General features: G+C 38.5%; 1 protein-coding gene and 1 long non-coding RNA gene across 2 annotated transcripts; one reads left to right on the top strand and one right to left on the bottom strand.

Annotated features, from left to right (window-relative positions):
* LOC100249579 (metacaspase-1) lies at nucleotides 1–24,077 on the top strand. The gene is made up of 5 exons (XM_002268488.4): nucleotides 1–551; nucleotides 19,123–19,453; nucleotides 20,353–20,473; nucleotides 20,588–20,806; nucleotides 23,770–24,077. The coding sequence occupies exons 1-5, from the start codon at nucleotides 170–172 to the stop codon at nucleotides 23,827–23,829; spliced, it is 1,113 nt and encodes a 370-aa protein (XP_002268524.1). The 5' UTR covers nucleotides 1–169; the 3' UTR covers nucleotides 23,830–24,077.
* On the bottom strand, nucleotides 20,413–24,518 carry LOC132255194 (uncharacterized). Its single transcript, XR_009467797.1, has 2 exons — nucleotides 24,179–24,518; nucleotides 20,413–20,950 (listed from the first exon to the last, which is right to left on the bottom strand). It is a non-coding gene; the product is annotated as an uncharacterized LOC132255194 (long non-coding RNA).
* Nucleotides 24,519–24,824: the final 306 nt, after the last annotated feature.

Here is a 24,824-nt window from a genome sequence, read left to right as displayed (position 1 = left end):
GAAAATATTGCAATAAGCACGCGGTATCGTATCGTGTGAGTTGATAAAAAATAATATAATATTCGTCTAATTGCATATAGTAAAAATAAGCTTTTCTTCTTCTTCCTCTCTCTCTCTCTCTCCCACTAATAGCATTTAAAATTTTCAATTTTGCCCCTCGCCGCCGGTAATGCCGCCGCCGCCCACGATGATGTTAGTGAACTGCGCCCACTGCCGCACCCCGTTGCAGCTGCCGGCGGGGGCGAGATCGATAAGGTGCGCGATATGCCAAGGCGTGACACAGATCGCCGACCCGCGCGCCGTTCCTCCTCCTCCTCGCGCGGATCACGCGCCGCCTCCGCAGCCGCAGCTGCCTGCTCTGTCACCGTACAACCACGCGCCTCCGGGGCCTCCGCCCTCGGCTCACGGCCGCAAGAAAGCTTTGATCTGCGGCATATCGTATCGGTATTCGAGGCACGAGCTCAAGGGTTGTATCAATGATGCCAAGTGTATGAAGTATCTTTTGATGAATAAGTTTCAGTTTCCTGAATCTTCAATTCTTATGCTTACTGGTACGCTTCATCGATTAATTAATCTCCAAATCTCCATCTTCATGTACATATGGTATGGATGTGTTTGATTTAGCCATTTAGGTTGTGTTTAATGTGATTGCTGTTCAATTTATGGAAATACTGTTTGCAATCACTCTAGAGTTTTGAAGATATTTCCAAGTCTGATTGATTTAGGATTTGATTTTATCTTTTGTAGTTATTTTTTTCCTGTGGAACGCTGAGAAGTTTACTGGTATAGTTTATATTTGACGTTGGGCTTTGATATATAGTAATGCAATTTGGAACAAAAATGGGAAGGAGAACAATGAAGCCCAACATTTTCTAGGCAAATAAGACAGTAATAATGTAGCCCGACTTGATTGATTTTTTCTTTTTTCTTTTTTCTATTTTGTGCAGTATTGTTTGCTTTTACATGTGATTTTAAAACCTTTTCTTTGATTGTATGGCTAAATCTCCATCTCTCTTATAGTTTTGATTAGTTTAGGTCATTCATCTTGTCATCAATCATATCTTGGATTATACTTTAATTGTCAATTCTTGTGTTGTAGTTTTAGGGGCGTGGAATGCTTAGAATTTTACTGGTATTGTGTCTATTTGATGTTTAGTTGATATGTGATAATGCAATTTGAAATAAGTTTTTGAAAAAAGAACAAAGAAAAAAAGAACAATGATAGGAAACCTGTAATGAAATTCAAATGGAGATCTCTGACTGCATAAAATAAAATGCTTAGACCTGTATGGCACTGAGTGGATTACTCATTGATATAGTCATTTAGTAATTTAGGTTGAACATGAATATTTCAGCTTGAAGAGTAATATTTACTTAACTAGGAATCCGCCAACCTAAGCTCCTTCGACATTGTTCAACGATGAAATACTTTATCATTCGGTTTTCCATTAATGGTTGTCAATGATTTTTGAGATTGTTAGAAATGAAATATTTACATTACTAGATATAAAGAGTTTGTATGTGTGCACATGTGTCCACTGAATGAAGGAGATGAGTTAAGTGCTCTTTAAGGATTAAGTGATGATGGTCATTCCTCTTAAAAGTGGTAGTATTATTTGTTGAGGAGATGTAATTCTTAGTTTTGCAGGGAATAAATTTTGGTAGTAATTGCTTGAACTTGTCTAAAGACAATTAAGGATTTATCTAATTTTACAATTGTGCTGGGAATTGGCTTATAATTAATTATATTTTATATTTTTTTCTATTGGATTCAAGTGTGGTATAGCAGGCATAATTACATCAGTAAACAATCTTTACTTAAAAATTAAAATAAGCAGTTAAAAGTACACTAATGCCAGGATCTTGGTTCTGGTGGGATCTCACACTACATGGCGTTGTCTCCCTGTCTCTGTCATAAAGGAGCCTCCTTCCAGAAAGGAGATCTACAGATGCCCTTAGAGAGATGCCTATATATTCAATGGGAATAGAACCAAAATTGGAAAGAACATTGGAATTTAATTGAGGTTAGGACTGTAAATTGAACCACCTCAATTAGTAAAATTAAAAAGAAGAAAATTACACGTGTGAACAACTGCATGAGTTTATGTTGCTAGATAGAGAGGATACCAATTTATCAACAGAGCATGTCGCAGGGCTCGCTCTTTTTGTTGTTTGCTTCAACACATATTATTGAATGTAAGTTGGAATGTAACCTTGTAGGGAAATAGAGTGGATGTTGATAAGAATTCCTTAGTATTTACATGTGACATGGAACTATAAATTGCCCTAGAACATAAGTTATCCAAAATCTGTTTCCCTTTTTAGTTCTTTATATAATAACTTATTTTAGTACATTTCACCAATAATATCACTTTTGGTTGCTTATGGTCATCTTTTATTCTGTGTAGACATTAATTATTATTATTATTATTATTTGATAGATAAATGGTGGAACATATTAAAAAGCGCTAGTAAAAGATGCACAAGTGCACACAAAGTATACAAAAAAGGCCTAAAGGCTAGTGTTAGCCCTTGACATGGACCATTCAACACTAAGGCATCATGGGGTGGCACCTTGGCCTTATGAGTGACCTAGGACGGTAACAAGGTGGCACAAGGGCACAATGCCTTGTGCAAGGAGATGAAAGGGGAGTCGTGGGCACAATGTCATGACTCGGGTGTGCTGACCAAGAAGAGGGCTTGGCTTGCACAAGGGTTGTTGTACATAGGTGGATCCAATAGCAACACAAGGAACAAGAAAGCAGGTTGCCTCGAAAGGGCTCCAACACTTGGCCGGTTGGAGCCACGTGCACGTAGGCCACGCGCACAGGAAGTGCACGGAACACGCACAAGCTGAGTGCATGGGATACGCACAAGCTAAGTGCATGAGCTGCGCACATGAGACGACTTAGATGAGTGATCCCAAAAAGAGAGCTTGGACAACACGTAAGTTATATATATGCATGGCCTGCAGCATGAGGAGAGAGACTCTTGATGCATGAGACTCCTAGTTAGAGTAGGAGATTGAGTCCTAATGCTTGAAGAAGACTCCTAATGCACGAGACTCCTAGTTCAGATGTGAAGCAGAGTCTTGATGCACAAGGAGATAAAGTCCCGAAGCAAGAAAACTTGAGAATGAGTAGGAGTCCTTATTTCCATTGTGATTATAATTGTAGTCTGAGAAAGACTCAGAGTCCTAGTGGGAATGGTCGGTGTCATGGCATATCAGGAAGAGTCCTAGTTGAACTAGGATGAGGAGTTCTAGTCCAATAAGGAGTGGGTGATAGCCACTCTATAAAAAAGGGATGGGAAAACCTCCTTGAGCACTTTTATATTCACATAATCATACAGAGGGATCTAGAGAGAGAGATCTTGAGAGATCATGATCTCGTCAATGCTATTGTGGGAGCCTTGCTAATCTGTGTCTTGTATTCTTATTCGGGATAGTAATAAAATACAAGTTGGGGGTGGTGCCCTGTAAACTCGTGTGTGCTTGTGTGGGCTCTTTGATTTAATCTTGTGTGGGTTGTTGGAAGGGTGGCTTAGAGGGGTGGTTAAGCACCTCACATACGTAAAAATTGGGTGCTAGATTTTGTGTGTGTGATAGCTAGCAAGAAAGAAAAGGGCAGAGCTAAAACTGACCACCCTAACATCATCCAATCCCACGCCCAACAAAACTGGACGGACCTGGCAAGAAATACCCAAAACCTACCACGCAAGAAACAATTAAAGCCTAGGATGGACAAGAAACCACTTAAGAGCCCTTCTGCAACCAAAAACCATAAACCAAGTTAGGGGTGAAGAAAGCGACCTCATAGAGAGAGAACTGAAACCCCATTGCTATCCCCCTTTTCCCCTGATAGAAAGAGGAGAGCAATTGTAATTCATTGGACATTCTAGCTTTCGAATTTCCCTCTCCAAACGAGTAGACAAGAATTTCCTACTTCCCCTTGAGACCTTAATCTCACATCCTTTTCTTAACTTTATTTTCCTCAAAAGGAAAGTAATTTCATTTTCAAATCCCACCACTAGCAACCCTAAAAAATTACTAAAATCAGCAAACTTACTGGGAAGACTCGCAGAGTAAGCTCCTCCCCCTCTAACAAGCAATAGGCCTCCATGACTTGCTCACCAACTCCTTACCTGAAGGACACTTCTCTCCACTCCCTGTAAGATCCAACATCCTTCCATCTTGGAGCATCATTTGAAGAGGTCGAGAACTATAAATTAGAGTCCCCGAGGGAGGCGTCACCCTTGCATGACATGCTGACCCAACATCGAAAGCGAGAGACCTAGCCAAAAAAGAAGGAGGTGAAGGGGGAGACCTACCTTTGAAGCCTATTGCTTGTGCCATCAAGGCTTCATCCATACTTGAAACCCACCCTATCGAACTTTAAATCGCCACCTTTAGAGGGGATTGGCAAAGAACACCAAATAGGAAGCAAAATCGCCAACATTAGGGTTCCTCTGACGCCCTTCTTAGGCACTAAAAACTAGGGTTCCAAAAGACATGGGCCAACCTAGCTCCTACCCTCGCCTAGACTTAGGAAGCCCAACTTGGCTCCCTTTGGACAAACTTAAAGAAGAGGTTTTCGGCAGGCCCTAGAAGAAACATGGGCTCCCTTCACCAGCATCCAATTCATTTAAAGCCTTATGGCCCAATGACCTGCAAGGAGGCCTAAGAAGCTCCCCATCTAAGTTGTTTCCTGACTTTGACTGCACACGCTTCTCCATATCTTTCACTAAGAGACCAGGCACAACCCTTAAGGCCTGCTACTCAGTCATCTCTTTCTGCATTACATCTACAACACATCTCCCTTCTTTCACCTCCACTTTCCTAACCGCATGTGAACTTCCTTCTCTAACTCTAGACTTTTGCAACTCCTCTTTGAAACCATCGTTGACAACCATGGCGGAACTTCCCACCACAAATGGATGACAAAAACATTGTCTCTGTCCACAATCTTTAACTGATTAGACACCTTTTTTCCACTAGATTTAACGAGTAATCTAGCCCATTTCAGGTGATGCCTCTCCTCTGCCTCTACATCCATCATCATAAAACCTCCTCAGGCATCACCCATCCTTTAAAGAACTCTTTTCCCATAGATGCATTGGTAGACCCAACACCCTCACCCACACTTCACTGATGCAGGCACCTTCTTTGAAGCAACCAAGATCCGACTTCCACCAATCCTGCTGCAATCTTCTTCCCTTAAACATACTAGACCCCAAAACAAAACCCTTTTGACCTCAGAACATTTTCAAACTCAAATAAAATGAGATTGCCTCCCAAAAAAAGTAGATTCAAATCCCCTTTCAAAATGTCGAGCCCACAAATTTAGTGCATCCAAAGTTGGCAACCGGTTTGAAGAACCATCCCACCTCCCCACTAGACACTTCTTAAGAAACCCCAAGTTACTTAATACCTCTCTTGACTCACTCTCAACCCACACTTCATTGCCCAACTCCCTCTTGCCTCAGTTCGACACATCTACAAAAGAAGCTTCCTTAAACAGATTATCGCCTCTCTTTTCCTCCCGATGCCTAACCTGCTCCTTTGACTCCTCCAAAGGCCTAGACACAGGGACTACCCCAATTCCTAAGATTTGAGGTAAGAATCTTCCAACCCCTTAGGGAGCCTTTCCTTCTAGAAAAACCAAGGAAAACCTTTTTTCCTTTATGCATGCAACTGAACACAACAGAAACCTTCCAGCTTTGTTGCTGCACAACTCCAACTTGTAGCCCCTTCCCCCTTCATTCCACACCTTTTTGAAGGCTCTCTGAACTTCCCTTCACAACAATCTTCCACCCCCTCAAACTTAGCATGATAAGGAACTTCTTAATTAGCTTAGACTGATGTATCATCAAACAAATTTCTTCCCTGATGAATAGAATATTTTGTTGAAGAAAAGGTAGAACAGAGGGAACAAACTGTATGTCCTAAAAGACTCTCAATTAGGAAGGACAAGCCATGTAGGAATACCAAAATCACCAGCTTTTTAAAAACCTCCAACCTCCAACCCCAATGCACACAAAGATAAAGGTACAAGAACCACTTCTTCAAGTTTATCAATGGGAATCATTGAAAGTATGTTTGTTCCTCTCCTTCCATCAAAACTATTGACTTCAATGAGCTCCAGATGAAGAATAAGAGTTCTCCTTGTCCATATAAAGTCCACTATATTTAAACAAAATAACATTGGATGGTTTCAACTACCAAGTCATCCCATGTTGTTTCCCGAATATGTCTATGTTTTTATTTTCTTTATAGGTATCAAAGGTCCAGCTTTGGTTGAAACTTGTTTGCACCCAAGTGAGATTGCATGCTCATGAAGAGACTAGTTCAAAAAGGCAAAAATTTCTCCTTGTGAAGTAGAATTTCTACAATGGTCATTGTAGAGTTTATGTCTTCAATTTATCACCATTGAGGGAAAAGGTTAGAAGTTTTTGGAGGAGCTTATCTGAGCCCCCTACGCATAAACATCCCCTACCAGTATTGAGAAAGCCTGAATCCACTGAATGAATAATGTCAAAGAAACCATATCAGTATCTTCAAAACCTTTTTGATATGATAACTTTATGAAATAGACTTTCTATAAAGACAAGTTGAGACATTGACTTGACAGCTGGTCAATGCATTAGTAACCCGCTGGTTAACAACACTCTCCCAATGGTAGACAATGTGTCTAGTTATGGGATTGTCATGGAGAGTCCTTTCTCCATCCTACAACACTATACCTTACCCAACAACTGGCTAACCAACATTGGAAGGAGAATATTAAGTGTAGTTTTCTTAAATGTATAAGTGTTTAAGGCCAAAAATTTATCGATTAGCTTAACACCACTAAGCGCATCTTTGAATATCATGAGATACTTGATGATAAGAAGGTCAAGCTTGTTATTTGGTTAAAAGGAAAAGTTTTGGCATAGCACAGATAAATATGTACCACGAGAGAGTTTAGAGATATGCCTAGAAATTTGGATTGAAAAAATAAAGAAAAATGAAAAAAAAAAATTGCCTTTTAATTATTATGGTCACACAATGAATCAACGTTTTGAATGATCTGAAGTAAAGAGGTTGTTAGATAGTGTATAGTTATTTAGGTTATTTATTTTTCCTTTTCCTTTTCTTTCCTTATTGTATTGTGGGTCCCACTAACATGTATATATATACCCAAGTCCAATGTGTATTCTTTACAGTTTTTCAATAACAATAATTAGGGATTCTCCCTTTTCTCTCTTTTCACATGGTATCAGAGCCTAGGGAGAAAAAAACCCTAATTATTTCTGGTTTATCCGTGAATCCATTCTGGGAAATCTTTCAGTGACGGTGTTTCATTCCGGTCACCCTTCCCATCTCCTAAAGCTTTCCGATCAATCGTATTGCCGTCAGAAAACCCTCACCGCCGGCAACTTTTCTGGCGACCTTTTTTCGGTGCAGTCCTTTTCCAACACCGACCATACCATTAGGTGCGCAAGGAGGAGATCTTCAAGTTTTCTCAAAGCACCGGAGGGAGAATCTCATCCACGCGCCAGCCACGCGCGTTTCTTCTCCGGCGCGTGAGGGCACATGGAGCACTTTTCGGCCACGCGCCTCCACCTCCAGCCTCACCTGACATCGTCTAGCCACCCTCCATCTGTGCTTATGTCATCCGAGCCCTGAAAGTGCATTTTTTGGGGTTTTTTGTCTCCGCCGGCCCTCTAAACAGACTTTCTGGCGACCTCCAGTGACTTCCTCTCCACCCCGAGCCCTGCACGTGTCTTAGGAAGTGTTCTTCTACCCTTCCAGTAGTGCCACATTTGTTTTTCTTTACTATTTGGTCTCTTACAGTCGCGGACCTTCGGTTTTTCTTCTTTCAGCCGCGATTTGAAGCCGTATTAGGGCTCTCTTCGATCCAAACATATTTCGTTATCCAGATAAGTAGATATGGCTACTAAAAGTTCCACTTTTTCCTCTGTCATATCTGGATCTCCTATGATTACTTCGAAGAAATTGGTTGGCAGTGAAAATTATTTGTCCTGGTCTGCCTCTGTGGAGTTTTGGTTTATGGGTCAAGGTTATGAGGATCACCTTGTTACGTAGGAGGCGGATATCCCTGAGGTTGACAGAGTATAATGGAGGAAGATAAATGCACAGTTATGTAGTGTGTTATGGGAATCAGTTGATTCTAAGATTCTGCTTCATTTTCGGGCCTACAAAACATGCTTTAAATTTTGGAATCAGGCAAAAGGGCTATACACGAATGATATCCAACGTCTTTATAAGGTGGCTTCTTCTATTGTCAATGTCAGACAACAAGACATGGATTTATCTACTTATATTGGCCAGATTGCCTCTCTTAAGGAGGAATTCTTGACCGTGATGCCTCTTACTACTGATGTTGGGGATCAACGAACACAGATTGACAAGTTCTTCATGGTTCTTACGCTTATTGGCCTCCGTCCAGATCTCGAGACCGTCCGCGATCAGATTCTTGGCAGTTCCTCCGTTCCATCTTTGAATGATGTGTTTGCTCGCCTCCTCCGTATCTCCTCTACTCAGACTTTGCCATCTGATAACACTTCAGATTCTTCTGTGTTAGTTTCTCAAACTAACTCTCGAGGAGGACGCAGTGGTAACCGAGGTAGAGGCCAATGTCCTCATTGCAACTATTGCAATAAGCTTGGCCACACTCGTGATCGGTGTTATCAGTTACATGGGCAGCCTCCCCGCACTGCCCACGTGGCCCAGTCATCTGATCCTTAGTCGCCTCAGCCTCCCAGTTCCTCCACATCTCAGGGTATTTCCCTCACTGACAGTGAGTATGATGACTATCTCCGCTATCAGGCCACCAAGTCAGCTTCTGTTGCTTCTGTTGCCCAGACTGGTAATGCTTCTGCTTGTCTTATCCACACATCTTCTCTTGGACCTTGGATTCTAGATTCTAGCGCTTCTGATCACATATCTGGTAATAAGGATCTTTTCTCTTCTATTACTACTACCTCTGCCTTACCTACTGTTACTTTAGCTAATGGTTCCCAAACTATGGCTAAAGGTTTTGGTTTCGCTCATCCTCTTCCTTCCCTACCTCTCCATTCTGTCCTTTATGCCCCTGAGTGTCCTTTTAATCTTATTTTCATCAGCAAAATAATTCACTCTTAACTGTTCTATCACTTTCTCTGATAAATTTGTGACCATGCGGGACCGGAGTACGGGGAAGACGATTGGCATAGGACGTGAGTCTCAAGGCCTCTATCACCTCACCTCGCCTTCAACTCCTGCAGTTTGCATTTCCACTGATGCTCCCCTCCTCATCCACAGTCGCCTGGGCCACCCTAGTCTATCCAAGTTCCAGAAAATGGTCCCTAGTTTTTCATCTTTGTTGTCGTTTGCGTGTGAGTCCTGTCAGCTTGGGAAACATACTCGTGTCTCGTTTCCAAAGCGTTTGAATAATCGGGCAAAGTCTCCTTTTGAACTTGTCCATACTGATGTTTGGGGTCCTTGTCGGACCGCGTCTACTTTAGGATTTCAGTATTTTGTCACTTTCATTGATGACTATTCTCGATGTACTTGGTTATTTTTAATGAAAAATCGAGCTGAGTTATTCTCTATTTTCCATAAATTTTATGTTGAAATCCAAACCCAGTTCAATATTTCCATTCGTGTGTTGAGCAATGACAATGCCAGAGAATATTTTTCTGCACCATTTACTTCATTTATGTCTCAACATGGGATCATTCATCGGTCTTCTTGTGCTCATACTCCTCAACAAAATGGGGTAGCTGAACGTAAGAATCGACATCTTGTTGAGACAACTCGTACTCTTCTTCTCCATAGTCATGTTCCTTTTCATTTTTGGGGGGACGCTGTTCTTACAGCATGTTATTTGATTAATCGTATGCCATCATCTGTATTACACGATCAGATTCCTCATTCCCTTCTTTTCCCTGACCAACCACTTTATTTCCTTCCTCCTCGTGTTTTTGGTTGTACTTGCTTTGTTCATATTCTCACTTCTGGACAGGACAAACTTTCTGCCAGAGCCACAAAATGCATCTTCTTGGGATATTCCAGACTTCAAAATGGTTATTGTTGTTATTCCTTTGAGACTCATCGCTACTTTTTCTCCACTGATGTCACTTTCTTTGAGGACTCACCGTTCTTCTCCACCTCTGAGTCTCTTTCTGTTTCTGAAGTCTTACCCCTTCCCATTATCTTCCCACCTGATGCAGTGCCTTCTCGCCCACTTTAGGTTTATCATCGCCGTCATCGTGTCGCTGTTCCTCCTTCTTTGGCCAAGGTACCTGCTGACTCACTTCCTATCCCTTCGACTTCTCCTGCCCCGACTCTGCCTCCTTCTGCTGACTTACCCATTGCTCTTCGGAAAGGTAATCGCTCTACTCGTAATCCTCATCCCATTTACAATTTTTTGAGTTACCATCGATTATCTTCACCCTATTTTGCATTTGTTTTTGCTATATCTTCTGTTTCTCTTCCCAAGAGCACCCCCGAGGCTCTTTCCTATCCAGGCTGGCGACAGGCAATGGTAGATGAAATGACTGCTTTACACTCCAATGGCACTTGGGATCTTGTTGTTTTACCCTCTGGTAAATCTACAGTTGGTTGTCGTTGGGTCTACATAGTTAAGGTTGGCCCTGATGGTCAGGTTGATCGCCGTAAGGCCCGCTTAGTTGCTAAAGGCTATACTCAGGTTTATGGTTCTGATTATGGTGACACTTTCTCTCCTGTTGCCAAGATAGATTCTGTTCGTCTATTGCTCTCCATGGCTGCTATGCGTTCTTGGCCTCTTTATCAGTTAGATATTAAAAATGCTTTCCTTCATGGGGATCTTGCTGAGGAAGTTTATATGGAGCAACCACCTGGTTTTGTTGCTCAGGGGGAGTCTAGTTTAGTGTGCAGGTTACGCCGTTCTCTATATGGCTTGAAACAATCTCCTCGAGCATGGTTTAGCCGTTTTAGTTCTGTTGTTCAGGAGTTTGGCATGTTCCGCAGTACAGCAGACCATTCCGTTTTCTATCATCATAACTCTTCGGGACAGTGTATTTATCTGGTAGTTTATGTGGACGACATCGTCATTACAGGCAGTGATCAGAATGGTATTCAGAAACTAAAGCAACACCTTTCACCCACTTTCAGACTAAAGACTTGGAGAAACTCAAGTATTTCTTAGGGATTGAGATAGCTCAATCCATTTCCGGTGTGGTTCTTTCCCAAAGGAAGTATACTTTAGACATCTTGGAAGAAACCGGTATGTTAGACTGTAAACCGGTAGACACTCCTATAGATCCAAATGTCAAACTTATACCAGGACAGGGAGAGCCTTTAGGAGATCCTGGGAGATATCGGCGACTTGTAGGTAAACTGAACTACCTCACCATTACTCGTCCAAACATTTCTTTTCCTGTAAGTATTGTTAGTCAATTCCTACAGTCACCATGTGATAGCCATTGGGATGTTATAATCCGCATTCTTCGATATATCAAAAGCACACCAGGCCAAGGTGTGTTGTACGAGAACAGAGGTCATACCCAGGTTGTTGGTTACACAGATGCAGATTGGGCTGACTCACCCACAGATAGACGTTCCACTTCCGGGTATTGTGTTTTTATTGGAGGTAGCCTAATATCCTGGAAGAGTAAGAAACAAGATGTAGTGGCCAGATCTAGTGCTGAAGTCGAGTATCGAGCTATGGCTCTGGCAACATGTGAACTCATATGGCTGAAACATCTTCTTCGGGAGTTGAGATTTGAAAAGGATGAACAGATGAAGCTCATCTGTGACAACTAAGCCGCTTTGCATATTGCATCCAATCCAGTCTTCCATGAAAGGACCAAACACATTGAAGTTGACTGTCACTTCATTAGAGAGAAGATCGCATCAGGATGTGTGGCGACTAGTTTTATCAATTCAAATGATCAACTAACAGATATTTTTACTAAATCTCTTAGAGGTCCTAGAATTAAATACATTTGTAACAAGCTTGGTGCATATAACATATATGCTCCAGCTTGAGGGGGAGTGTTAGATAGTGTACAGTTATTTAGGTTATTTACTTTTCCTTTTCCTTTTCTTTCCTTATTGTATTGTGGGTCCCACTAACATGTATATATATACCCAAGTCCAATGTGTATTCTTTACAGTTTTTCAATAACAATAATTAGGGATTCCCCCTTTTCTCTCTTTTCACAGAGGTTAGTATTGAAAATTACACTGAAGAATTCAATCAATTAATTACATGAAATGATTTGTTTGGAGAGCAAGGAATTGATAGTGCATTCTATTACTGGTTCGAGGCTAGTATACAACAGGCCCTAAACTTATATTTGTTTTAGTCCCTTTGGAATACCTCCTAGAGATTTTTGGTGGTAGTGGAATAACAAAACAAGAGCACTTCACAAGTCACATGCAGACAGTAGTCCCTTAATAATGCAAGCCACTTTTAAGATGAGATGACCCTTATGGTTGCATGAAATAGTGCCATGAAGGCTGGAATACAATAGCAACATGCGTTAAGAACTAGAAAGTAAGCTTCCAACACTAAAATTCACCAAAAGGCTAAACTCTATGAAGATTTTGAAAGGAAGTAGTGTGGAAAGGTAGGGCATAAGTTAATGGGTTGTCTAAAAATGATAAGTGGTCATATCGATAAAGAAAAACAACATTTAGTAAAGGGGCATGACAAAAAATATAACTTTGACCTTGAGAGTGAAATAAGTTTGATAACTCTTTTATATTATGATACAAGCAAATTCTTTATGATGTGTAAATCCTTGTTGCTTCTGATACATAAGAAAGAAGAACTAGTTTATGGGAAAAATTATGAGGGAGATCCTATTTATGATGCTTATCCCAAGGAGGATGATGACGATATCTTACATGGTGACAAGGGTGAGTCTATAGTTGCATAGATGAGTTTGTTAAGCCCAAAGTATCATAACAAAAAAGATTGGCATACCATACTACTTGCAATTGGACTTGAGAGTGCAATTTGATTATTGATAGTGGAATTTTATGGTAGCATGATTTCTCAAAATGTAGTAGACAAGTTTAGGTTGAATCCTGATAAACATCATAAGTCATACAAGGTATCATGGTCTTGTAAAAAACATATGAGCTATTAGTTAGTAAATGATTCTTATTCCTTTATGAGGTGTTAGTAAATGATGATTAGTTTCTTTATTTATTGATTCTTAACCTGCTAATAAGGGTCAGTGAGATGTGTTGGCTGTAGTTCCATGCCATCTCTCATTTGGCGAGTTGTGGCAGTATGACAATAAGATGATGACATGATAGTTGGATAAATTCTTACACATTCCATAAAGGTAAGAACATTATTTTAGTGTCATCTAAAGAGGAAATTAAGCCTGTTTTGTAAAAAAAGGAGGGTATTAATTTATTATCACTGACAAAATTTGTGAACAATATAAAAGTTGAGAACATGATTGATTATATTTGTCTTCTTCATAATGAAGTGAAGAGGCATTGAGATTAGTCATGTAGAAGTATGAAGCTTTTGCTGATAAATACAGAAAAACATTGGTGTTTGATTTTGGTCATTTTATTTGGGATGTGTTGAAAAAGAATAGAAATCCAGCTGGTGCATACAACAAGTGGAGCCTCAGGAACATTTGTCCTTTAAGATTCTTGAAAGGTGTATGATGTGGTGATCCAGGCAGAGGTGTATAAGTGACAAGCCTACAATATTGCATCCTAGCAATTTTATATTTTCAACTAATTTAAAGATTGATTGACCAAGGAATTCTAGGGTACCTGATTCTATTATGCCTTTTCCAGTTCTTATCACACAAATTTGCTATCAAACATGATAAATATCTTATCTTGTTAGCTGTTACATAACTCATTGTGTTTGGATGGTTTTACAGACACACTATCTTTTGCCACAAAATTTGACAATTTCAATTTTGTGTACTAGCAAGAAAACAATCAAATTAGAATGCTATACAGGTCCTGTCTAAATTGCCAAAGCAAAGAAGCTTTAAGAACAGGAAAGATAGTAGGATGATAAATGGGGAATTATGAACTATGTTATTACACTTGGCCACTAATTTAACCTACTGTAATCCATAAGTACCTTGGATGTAGAGATAAATATTAGCAACCTTACAAATATGGAAAAACCATTGGTTAAAAGAGGAGAGCCTCATGGCCATTCAGCCTCAATTTTATTTTATTTTTATTTATTTATTTGATAGGCTACTCAGTCTGAAAAATTGTGATGAAGCCTACAAGACAAAGAAGAGGACACGGGCATGCATAAATTCTACAAAATATAGAGAATAGAAGAATTATAAGATAAAGGTTCCTTTGACAAACCTAATTCTCTGATCCATGATTGTAAGAATTCTACAACTTACAGTGTTTATTATAAGAAGATGGCTTGGTCATCATTTTTTCAGAACAGCCATTTTTTTTTTTTAAGTTTGACTTTGTCATTAATTTATTGCATTGTTCGTTTATATACCTTATGAGATTGAAATCACTTCAAGAGTTCCACGCCTAGACTTTAGAGATTATGACGTGAGCCAGGTTTTGAGGTTGTTAATTGCCATTGTCAGGTTGACCTTTAAAATGCTAGACAAATGGAATTTGACAGATATTTAGAGTGGAATGGTTCAGTAAGAAAGAATTTGGCCCTTTATCAAGTGGGTTTTCTAGGATTTTAAAGAAAGATTGGGGGCCTTAGTTCTGAAGGAGATGGTTGCTAGAGAGCAAGCAAGGTTGGATTTTCGAAATGGGTTTTTTTGGAAGAAATGAGCTAGAGGCAGAAATCAAGGGAAGTTTGGCTAAAAGAGGGTGATAGAAATACCAGGTTTTTTCATAAAATGGCAAATGCAAACAAAAGAAGGAGCACTTTGGGTAAGATAAAAATTAATGGGGTTTGTCTTACAAAAGAGACTGAGATTAAGGAGGGGATTGTTCGGGCTTTTCAAAACCTCTTGTCAAAGCTAGAGAAGTGGCACCTTAGCATAAAAGGGTATGAATTTTGGCAGGTTAAATAGGCAAGATGCAACAAAGCTAGAGGATCCTTTTGTAGAGAATGAGGTGTTCAATGCCCTTTTAGATCTGAATAGGGACAAAGCTCTAGGGTCAAACGGTTTCTCAATGACATTTTGGAAGTTTAGTTGGGACTTTGTGAAGGAAGAGGTGATGGGCTTTTTTAGTAACCTCCATATGCAAGGAAGATTTGTTAAAAGTATCAATTCAACTTTCTTAGTTTTGGTTCCTAAAAATGAGGGAGTATAGGATCTTAAAGATTTTAGGCCTATAAGTTTCGTGAGTAGCCTTTATAATTTATTAGCTAAAGCATTGGCGAATAGACTTAAAAAGGTGGTGGGCAAAGTGGTTTCCAAATTCCATAATGCTTTGGTAGAGTGGAGGCAAATTTTAGATGCGGTGCTTATATCCAATGAGACGATTGACTCAATGTTAAAAAGCAACAATTTTGGAGTGTTGTGTAAGTTTGACATAGAGAAGGCATATGATCATGTTTGTTAGGATTTTTTGCTTTCAGTGTTGGAGAAAATAGGGTTTGGTCAGAAGTGGATTTGTTGGATTAGTTGGTGCATCTCAACATCAAGTTTCTCGATTCTAATGGATGGAACCTCATCAGGTTTTTTTAAAACCTTTAGAGGTCTGAGACAAGGGAATCACTTTCACCGTATTTGTTTGTGCTAGCCATGGAGGCACTCAACTGTCCACTAAGGAGGGTGGTTGTTTATCAAGTTTTAAGGTGAATGGTAGAGTTAGAGAGGGATTGTAGGTCTCCCACATGTTGTTTGTTGATGATACCTTGGTGTTTTGTGAGGCCTCTCAAAACTGACCAACCCATTTAAGTTGGTTACTCATGTGGTTTGAGGTCATTTCAGGCTTGAAAATTAATCTTAGCAAGAGCAAGCTTATCCCAGTGAGGAGGGTGGAGAACTTGAATAAGTTGGCCTATGAAGTGAGTTGTAAAGTGGGTGAGCTTCCTTCCACTTATTTGGGGCTTTCGTTAGGTGCCTTTCATAACTATTTGGCGACTTGGGACGGGATGGAAGAGCAATTCCGTAAAAATTGGCAATGTGGGAAAGATAGTACATTTCCAAGGGGGGGAGACTCACTCTCATTTGGAGCATCTTATCTAGTTTCCCTATCTACTTCATGTCATTATTCTAGATGTCGAGGTTAGTGAGGTTGAGATTGGAACAATTCAAAGGGACTTCCATTTGGGTGGTGGTTCTTTAGAAAGAAAACCTCATTTAGTGAACTGGACTACTGTTTGTTCAAATAAGAGTAAAAGGGGGCTTGGGAGTTAAGCATCTCCCCTTTCTTAACAAGGCCCTTCTTTGTAAATGGAATCGACATTTTGCTAAGGAAATGGAGGCTTTCAGAAGGCAAATAGTTTGTGGGAAATATGGGGAGGATGAAAGGGGTTGGTCTTTGAAGAAAGTGAGAGATGTGTAAGAGGTTGATTTATGAAAGGCCATAAGGAGATTGGAGGAGTTCATTAACAGTAGTCTCCTTTTCTATTGGCAATGGGTAGAGAGTGAAATTTTTGAAGGATATTTAGTGTAGGGAAGAGCCTATAAGAGTTGTTTTTCCTTATTTGCCATAGCAAGCTCAAAAGAGGCATGGGTAGCGAATTTATGGACTCAATTAGGTGAGAGGGTTGTTTAGTCCCCTAGCTTCTCTAGGCATCTTAATGATTAGGAGATTGAGGGAATGAAGCGTTTCTTGTCAAGGCTGCAAGATAAAGTGGTTATTGGAGACAAGAAGGATAGCATTATTTGGTTGGAGACAAAAGATGGAGCTTCCTCTATTAAGTCTCTTCACACTATTCTAGAGCATGGGAGATCAATATCTTTTCCAGTTAGGGTTGTTTGGAATGTGTGGGTTCCTCCTAAGCGTGTTTTTTTGCTTATGAGGCACCTTGGGGAAAAAAATTGACTCTAAATCAACTTCAAAGGAGAGGATGACAATTGGCTAATATATGTTTTCTTTGTTACTTATAAAAAAAATATATATATATATATAGATATGTCTTCTTTGTCATATCAAAGAGGAATCAATCAAGGCATGAATGTTGTGGAAGCTTTTGTTCTCCTTTTTTGGTGTTCCTTGGGTGTTGTCCTCTTCTATTAAAAAGACTCTACTAAGGTAAAGAGGCTCCTTTATTGGAAGGAAATGGAAAAAAGTGTTGGGAACAACGAGGATGGCAATGGGCGAGTTTGGGACAAGGCACCCCTATCCCATTCTTGTCCCAGTTATATAATCCTTACCCATCCCTATCCAAAACCCGGGATCGGGCATGTTGATGAGTACCCATCCTCGTTTATAGAAAAAAAAAAAATGATAAATTCATCCCTACATTGTCTCAACTCGAATGTGTATTTATGTTTGGATGGGGAGGTTGATTTTTCCAAAACCAACAACATTACATCAATCCAGAAAAATCCCCAATGAACAAATTCACAATCCTCATGCCTCTCATACACTTTTCTAAAAAAAGCAAAGAATACTAAGAAAATTTTTAGAGATCATAATGGCCTTCAGAAGAAAATGTTGGAAAAAAAAAATGAATAGGTCTATGACTTGAGACGGATTCACGCTTGGAACAACACAGGATGAAAGTTTATTCATCAAACCAAATCTCAAATTAGAAAGAAAACAAAAAAAAAAATAAAATTTCCACAAAAATCAAATATCTCTACACAATCCGATTAGACAAAACCCTAAAATATGACTAAGGTTAAAAACCAAATCAAAACCCAAACCTTTAGAAGAGAAGAGGGCTTGAAAAGGAGGCTTTGAAGGCTTTGGCTCTTGATGAATATCGAAGTTGTCGCGATCGCAATGGAGCCAATTGCCATTGTGATCCCACTTCTATTTGAAGAAGAGAAAAAGGTTTCTCCTTGAACGGTTCTTGATTTTGTTGCTATTCTTGGATTCATACTTGGAGATGGATTTCTAAAGTTTGAAGTTTGAAAGAGGCAATATGCAGAGATGATAGGCAAGCAATGAGAGGAGAGCAGCTATTGTTCTAGGGCAAATGTGAAAAAAGTAACTATTTAAATAAGGAGTTGTTTGGTATTTTAAGATACTTCAAGGCTAAATTTGCAACTTGGCAGGGCGGGCAGAGCAAGGTACCAACCCATCCCTGCCTCGAACTTGATTCGGGTTTTGAGAATTTTCCCAAACCGTCCCATTCCCGATTGTTACCTTCTCATACCTGTCTCAATAGGGGCAGGGTGGGTTACCCGGATAGCCTACAAAACTATCATCCCTAGGAGCAGCACCTTTGTGCCTTTTTGGACAATGTGGAAGGAGAGAAATAGAAGATCTTTTGATACTAAGGAGCTTTTGGACTGAGGACTAAAAACCAGGTCTTTTTGTAACTTGATGTATTAAACCAAGTTGCATAGGTGAAGGACCATTATACTTATCCAACTTCATTGGTTGGTTGGGTTCTCATTGAGGGAGTATTTTTTGTTTCCCTTGTCCTTTTTTGGCGCCTTTTGGTGACTGTTGTATAGGTCCTGTGTACTATGGTGTGCCTCTTTGGCGCTTTATCAAATATGATTTGCATTTACCTATCAAAAAAAAAATAGCATAGATTTAGAGTGCCAATAGTCATGTTAATATATTCTTGTATTTTGTGTTAGGGGGTTACTATTGGGTGGAAATGGTAATGAAATGGAAGGCTCATAAATGAGTTCCAAGGGTTGACTAAGTTGCAATTGGGTGACATAAGTTGATTTTTTTTTAGGCCACACCTTGATAAAATGAACCGAGTAATAAAAGGAGGTTTCTTTTATTACAGCAATTGGAGACCACCAGAAACCAACATCTTTGATTCTGTGCTGTAAGGGGGTTTCTTTTATCACTTACATAGTGAATAAAATGCTAAACCATTTTCTTGGAAATTGAAATTGTGAGCTTACAAATTTTCTTATTAAAATTTAGTTGCTATCAAGCTTTTATAAATGAATTTCATTTCAACCTTTTGATTGTGTTTGCTTCTTTTCAATAGAAGTTTTGGAATACCCTTTGCCTTGTGCTTGTTTCCATATTTGTCTAAGGTGTCAGGAGTTAATCCTTTTCTTAAATTTAAACTGCAGAAGAGGAAACTGACCCCTATAGAATTCCAAATAAACAAAACTTGAGGATGGCGTTATATTGGCTTGTGCAAGGCTGTCAACCGGGTGACTCCCTGCTGTTTCACTATTCTGGCCATGGTTCACGACAAAGAAATTATAATGGTGATGAAGTTGATGGATATGATGAAACTTTATGTCCTCTGGATTTTGAAACTCAAGGTATGATTGTTGACGATGAGATCAATGCCACAATTGTCAGACCTCTTCCTCATGGGGTTAAGCTTCATGCAATAATAGATGCCTGCCATAGTGGCACCATTTTGGATTTACCATTCCTTTGCAGAATGAGCAGGTTAGTTTCATGTACCCTTGTTTTAAAATCTAATATTTGTTTTATTATTACTTGGTGAGTAAAGAATTGTATATGGATGCACCTAGAACCTGCATGATATCCAAGCATGTGATGAGATGAATTCCTATTTGTCCTAAAAGAATCCTGAGGATCCACTGTCCTGCAATCTTTCCTTCACATATTCTTACGAACTTTTCAAATTCTTTAATAAAATTGCATGACTTGGCTTACTCTTTCATCATGAACTCTGATTTTGTCCTTTAGAATGCAATATTTTGTCATTTTTCATGAATACAATCAATATACGATATTTTGAAATATTAACATAATCCTATTTAAAATTTTTGGTCTACTAAAATATTCACTTTACTTATTTAGTTTCCATTTGGATACACTCTTTGTTTTTTGTTTTTAAAATCAGAAATTTCGATATAAACATAGAATATCTTGTACAAAAAGTATAAATTACCTTATATCTTTAAAATCACTTTCAGCAATTTTAAAATTTGAGGTAGTAAAATTTTTTTGATGCCTCAATTCTTTTAAATTGTTTTTAAAGTCATTATTTTTTTAATGTAAGTCTCTAAAATTCTTGTATCTTATCTAAAAGTTACTACTGTTTTCTGATTTTAAAACAAAAAACAGAAAGTATATCCAAAGGAACACTTACTTTTTTTGTTTTAATCTTCAGAATGACATAACTTGCTTTTCTTCATCCATGCACCCAAATGCTGGTCTCATTTATTGTTCCAATCCTGATATGTTCCCAAATTATGCTTAGATTTTCTTCTAGAACTTCTTTACTACGGGCTTAGTAACTTTTGACCAGGTCCAAATTGTTCCTCACCCCAAATAGTTTTCCTGTCACTACTGTTTTACATATTTTTCCTTTGGAACAGGAGTGGACAGTATATATGGGAGGACCATCGCCCTCAATCAGGTGTATGGAAAGGAACAAATGGTGGAGAAGTCATTTCCTTTAGTGGTTGTGATGATGATCAAACATCTGCTGATACATCTGTAAGTTTCGGAATGACTGATTAGACATAGTCCTTATATATCTTATTTTCCCAATTGTTTCAAGACCTCAGACCAAAAAGCTAAATATGTGTATACTGATTTCTTTGGGAACAGGCATTATCACAAATTACATCAACTGGTGCTATGACTTTCTGTTTCATCCAAGCAATTGAGCGGGGGCACGCAGCTACATATGGAAGCGTCCTAAATGCAATGCGCTCTGCCATCCGAAGTGCAGGAAATGGCGTTGGTGGTGGTGGTGGTGGTGGTGCTGTGACATCTCTCATTTCGATGCTTTTGACTGGAGGCAGTGTCAGCGGTGGCTTGAGACAGGTATTGGTTCTTATGGTGATTACATTATTGTCATCCTTTGTGATCTGGCTCATCAATTGATGTTAGGACACATATAAAAGGGTTAAAATCATCTCAGGATCCCCAGATTTACAGTTCCTTCAGCCCTTTTGATAGAGAACCATGCTGAACATAAAATAAAATAAAATATGGATTAAAAAAAAAAAACCTTGTCCTTTGTGTAAAATGGGTAACTGGGGATTACCCAGCTTTAGATAAGGGGTGCTGGATATGGATTGCTTACACATCATTTATGCTGAAAATGACCAGAAAGGTCTAAATCATGTCTAATACGCCATTATCTTATTTCCTTCACTTATTGTTGTTTGAGAGAATTTGTTAAGTTGACTTGATGAAACTAAAATGCTTTGATAGAGGTGGCATCAATTGATGACAATGTGAGGGATATTCATCCTGTATATGATAGGAAATATTATTGAAAAGATTCTTTGAAGACTTACAAGAAAAGGGGAAGGTCAGTTCCAATGCACAAGCATTAATTTGGGGCACCAATGATGACTTAAGTTCTTCTTGAGGCTTACTGTAGTTAGTTTAAGTTGAATCTTTTGTTAAGTTTCTATTCTAGGTAGTGGTTTACCTTCTTATTGAGTTTCTATTTCTTGTAATCTTCTTGTTATAGTAGAAAAGTCCTTATTTCTTCTAGTTCCGAAATAACATTCCTTTATTTAATTCTATTCAGATAAGGAATTATGAAAGTAGTCCTGTTAGGGAAGAGAGGCATAAGGGCCTACACATACCTTATATAGTCTTTCAAAGGATATGACCAAACTTTTAATAAAAGTTCTCACCATCTATTATACTTCCATTGAATTTGTGATTGCTTCTTTCTAGGTATGATTACTTAGGAACCTTGGCGTGATTGCCAAGGATTTCTTTTCTTCTTTTCATCCATCTTTAGCCCTTTCATTTCAACTCAAGAAGCTTTGTAGTGCTTGAAGTCTAAGTTTCCTGCATCAATAGGCATGATTGGACCTCCTAATGAAGTACTTTTGTGAAAAGTACTGCCCATAAGATGCTTCTATTGGGCTTTGGGAGATACTGTGCTTCAGACTAGGTTTTATTTGGTATTAGTTAAATTGGAATTGGTGCTATAACTAGGTTCCTATCAAAGCTTAAATATAGATTAGCATTGCTAAAATTCAAGAAGGGTATTGAAAATTTTAAAAAATTAAGAACACAGTTAAAAATGTTGGATTCAGACCATGTTTCATTTCAATATTGGTCAGCTTGGCATCGATAGTACAATTGGGTTTTAGGTAAAATGAAAGATATGCAAAGAGTAGAACAAAATTAATAAATAAAATAAAATCCCACAAAAAATGTCATACAAAAACCATAAAAATTAAGACCACAGTGAACTTGAAGAATACCTATAACACTACATATATTACACGCGATCTGTTCTAAAATGTCATGCTGCTATTGTAGCTTATGATCCTACTAGACAATATGGATATGATACATCCAATACTATCCAACAAAGAAATTCTCTTTATGTTGAATAACTTGAATGATCTACCTTGTATTAAAGATCCATGGGAAGCTGTCTACATTTACTATTCCTAATAAAAACTGAAACTCCAAAAATAGAGAACAATAAAAAAGGCTTTTTCATCAGAAGTTCAGTAAAGGGATTTCCTGATGCGTCCAATGATCTACATATATCAAAAAGCCCTGTGGAATCTACATTTACCATCATTTCCTGAATTCTTTCAAGACTAATAAATTAGATGCACTTCAATGTTTATAATTTTTCAACAAATCATCAACAAGCTAATGTTAAGTACAAAGTCTTTCTATGTCATCTCTAAATGAGAAGATCTCAAAAGACAAATAAATGAAGAAAAAATCATGATAGCATTCTTCAAAGAATAAATGCGGAAACTATTTTTTTTCCCATCAGAGTCCTAGCTTTGGATCTTCATGGAATCTGGATAATCAGAAAATTTAAGCCACAGAGGACTTCTTTGTTGATCAGAGCTGCACCTGCTTGTGAAATTAGACAGAGAAGGAAACGAAGAGGGCCTTTTAAGGTTTTAAAAAATTCTGTGTGCATATTGTAATAGGGACATAATTATTGTGATGGGTGTTCAACCATCATGATGAACCACAAAACAGTTCTGTTCTGTGGGAGAGTCAATGCTGACTCTGGTGTCCTCTTATCCTCAATTGAAACTAATCCTGTTGGTTTGGGCAGATATTCTGTACTATAATTGGCAAGCATTTGGGTTAGGACTCTTCTTTGATTGCAATGGATGGAGTAATAGGAATAACATGTTTTCCTGGAAAAATCTTCATTTGAGAAGTTTTTCAGGCATATATTCTGTTGAGAGAAACCCTTTAAGTGCTCTAACATCCAGTGCAAAAGAAATTGAACTCAAGTTTCAAGCTTTGCCCAAAAAGAAAAATGCACTTCTCCAGACCCATTTTGTGTTGGTGTGGTAAGAAAGCAGCTTTGAGTGGCTAAAACACTCCTAAAATTGCTTTTTTGATGCCCAAAATACTAGGCATTTAGCTGCAAACATTAAACGAGGTCTGAGTACAAAGGAGTAATTTGCTTGGAGTTGAAAGTATCTAAAGAACAAGGGGCCAAAAATAGGTGGTTACATGTCTGCCAAGGATTTAAATGAGGATATGGTGTTTCCTTGATCATTGGATGCTAATAAGGAGGGGTGGGGGGTTATGGGTTTTGGTTGTTTTTGACCAGTAAGGTGACCTCCAGAATTATTTGGGATATGCAAAAACATTTTTCATGTCCAATACTTGAAGACAGGAGTGTGTATTGTACCATAGTTTTTTATGACAAGCTCATGGAATCTGCACGAGCAGATTCAAATTTCTTTGTAGTTTTGAAATTTTGTTCATAAAAGCAGAGTTAATGATCATCAACTTAAATGTTCTTCTGTTTATTTGTTTGGTAACAGGAGCCACAATTGACAGCCTGCCAGCCATTTGATGTGTATACAAAACCATTCTCCCTATGATTATTCATGTGTGTGTAGCGGTTGAATAAAGTCGAACAGAGATTATACTGTGAGATGACTTTCTTCTTTGTTTTCATTACTTTGTTATTTATTTATAGCTTGGTGAACTTGATCAAATTGTAAATGGTGGTGGAACAAGATTTGGATCAGTTACTCCCATAATATTGTACATGGCTTCTTGAATTCTCACATTTTTCCATTTTGTAGTTGTTCTCTTTGAAAATATAATAGAAACTAGATTCAGACAACTCGAATATCTAGATTTTAAAGCTTTTAAGCATCTGTTTCTGATGTATATATATACACACACACACACAATATGGGTAGACACAGAGAGTTGTGACCTTACCTGCAAGTGTAGAACAATTCAATATCGAAATATCGTCTTCTTCAAATCATCTTTTCTTAATATCAGGGTACAGAACTGCTTGAACCCTGCCTCTGGACTTGGCCAACTTAGTATTTTTAGAAGAGAATTTCTGTATCAAACTCTTAGAAACAGCCAATTAAAGTAGTTTTAGTGGGGAATCTTTGGGACACTTTCAGAGAGCATCCACGAATTAAAAGCAAATTGTTAGTGAGGCATTGTCAACTAAAGACTATAGGATAGCTTTGTTCCAAAGCAACTTCACGGGAAAGCCACTTCCAAGTTGCAGTGGGCGGGTTTGGTCAAGTTGAGTTACAATTCAGCCCTAGTTTCAATCTAATCTCAATAGGGCTTGAAGATTTTTTTACTAAAACTTTAAATTAATGGATTCGAAATAGCTCTTCTTCAGCTGATGGGAATAAAGAAACATTTGTGCCCAAAGGGGATAGGATGATCCCCACAATTGGATAAATAATCTATATTTATAGAAACTTGCAAATATAACCTCAATTTGATATTTTTCTCTTCTTTTTTTTCTTTTTCTTTTTTCAAAAAGTGCTTAGATGTAAAATAAGGATTAAAAATTTAATGAAGAGTATTTTTTTTGTCCAAATCCAGTACTTGAATT

This window comes from Vitis vinifera, chromosome 15, assembly GCF_030704535.1.
Source record: "Vitis vinifera cultivar Pinot Noir 40024 chromosome 15, ASM3070453v1".
Taxonomy (NCBI): Eukaryota; Viridiplantae; Streptophyta; class Magnoliopsida; order Vitales; family Vitaceae; genus Vitis; species Vitis vinifera.
The sequence above is the reverse complement of the archived record's forward strand: the minus strand, read 5'-3'. Positions and strand labels throughout refer to the sequence as shown.

Coding starts and splice junctions, on each gene's coding strand:
- LOC100249579 (XM_002268488.4), top strand. CDS start 170: ATGCCGCCGCCGCCCACGATGATGTTAGTGAACTGCGCCCACTGCCGC. Junction 552..19,122: donor TTCAATTCTTATGCTTACTG/GTACGCTTCATC, acceptor TTTAAACTGCAG/AAGAGGAAACTGACCCCTAT. Junction 19,454..20,352: donor TTCCTTTGCAGAATGAGCAG/GTTAGTTTCATG, acceptor CCTTTGGAACAG/GAGTGGACAGTATATATGGG.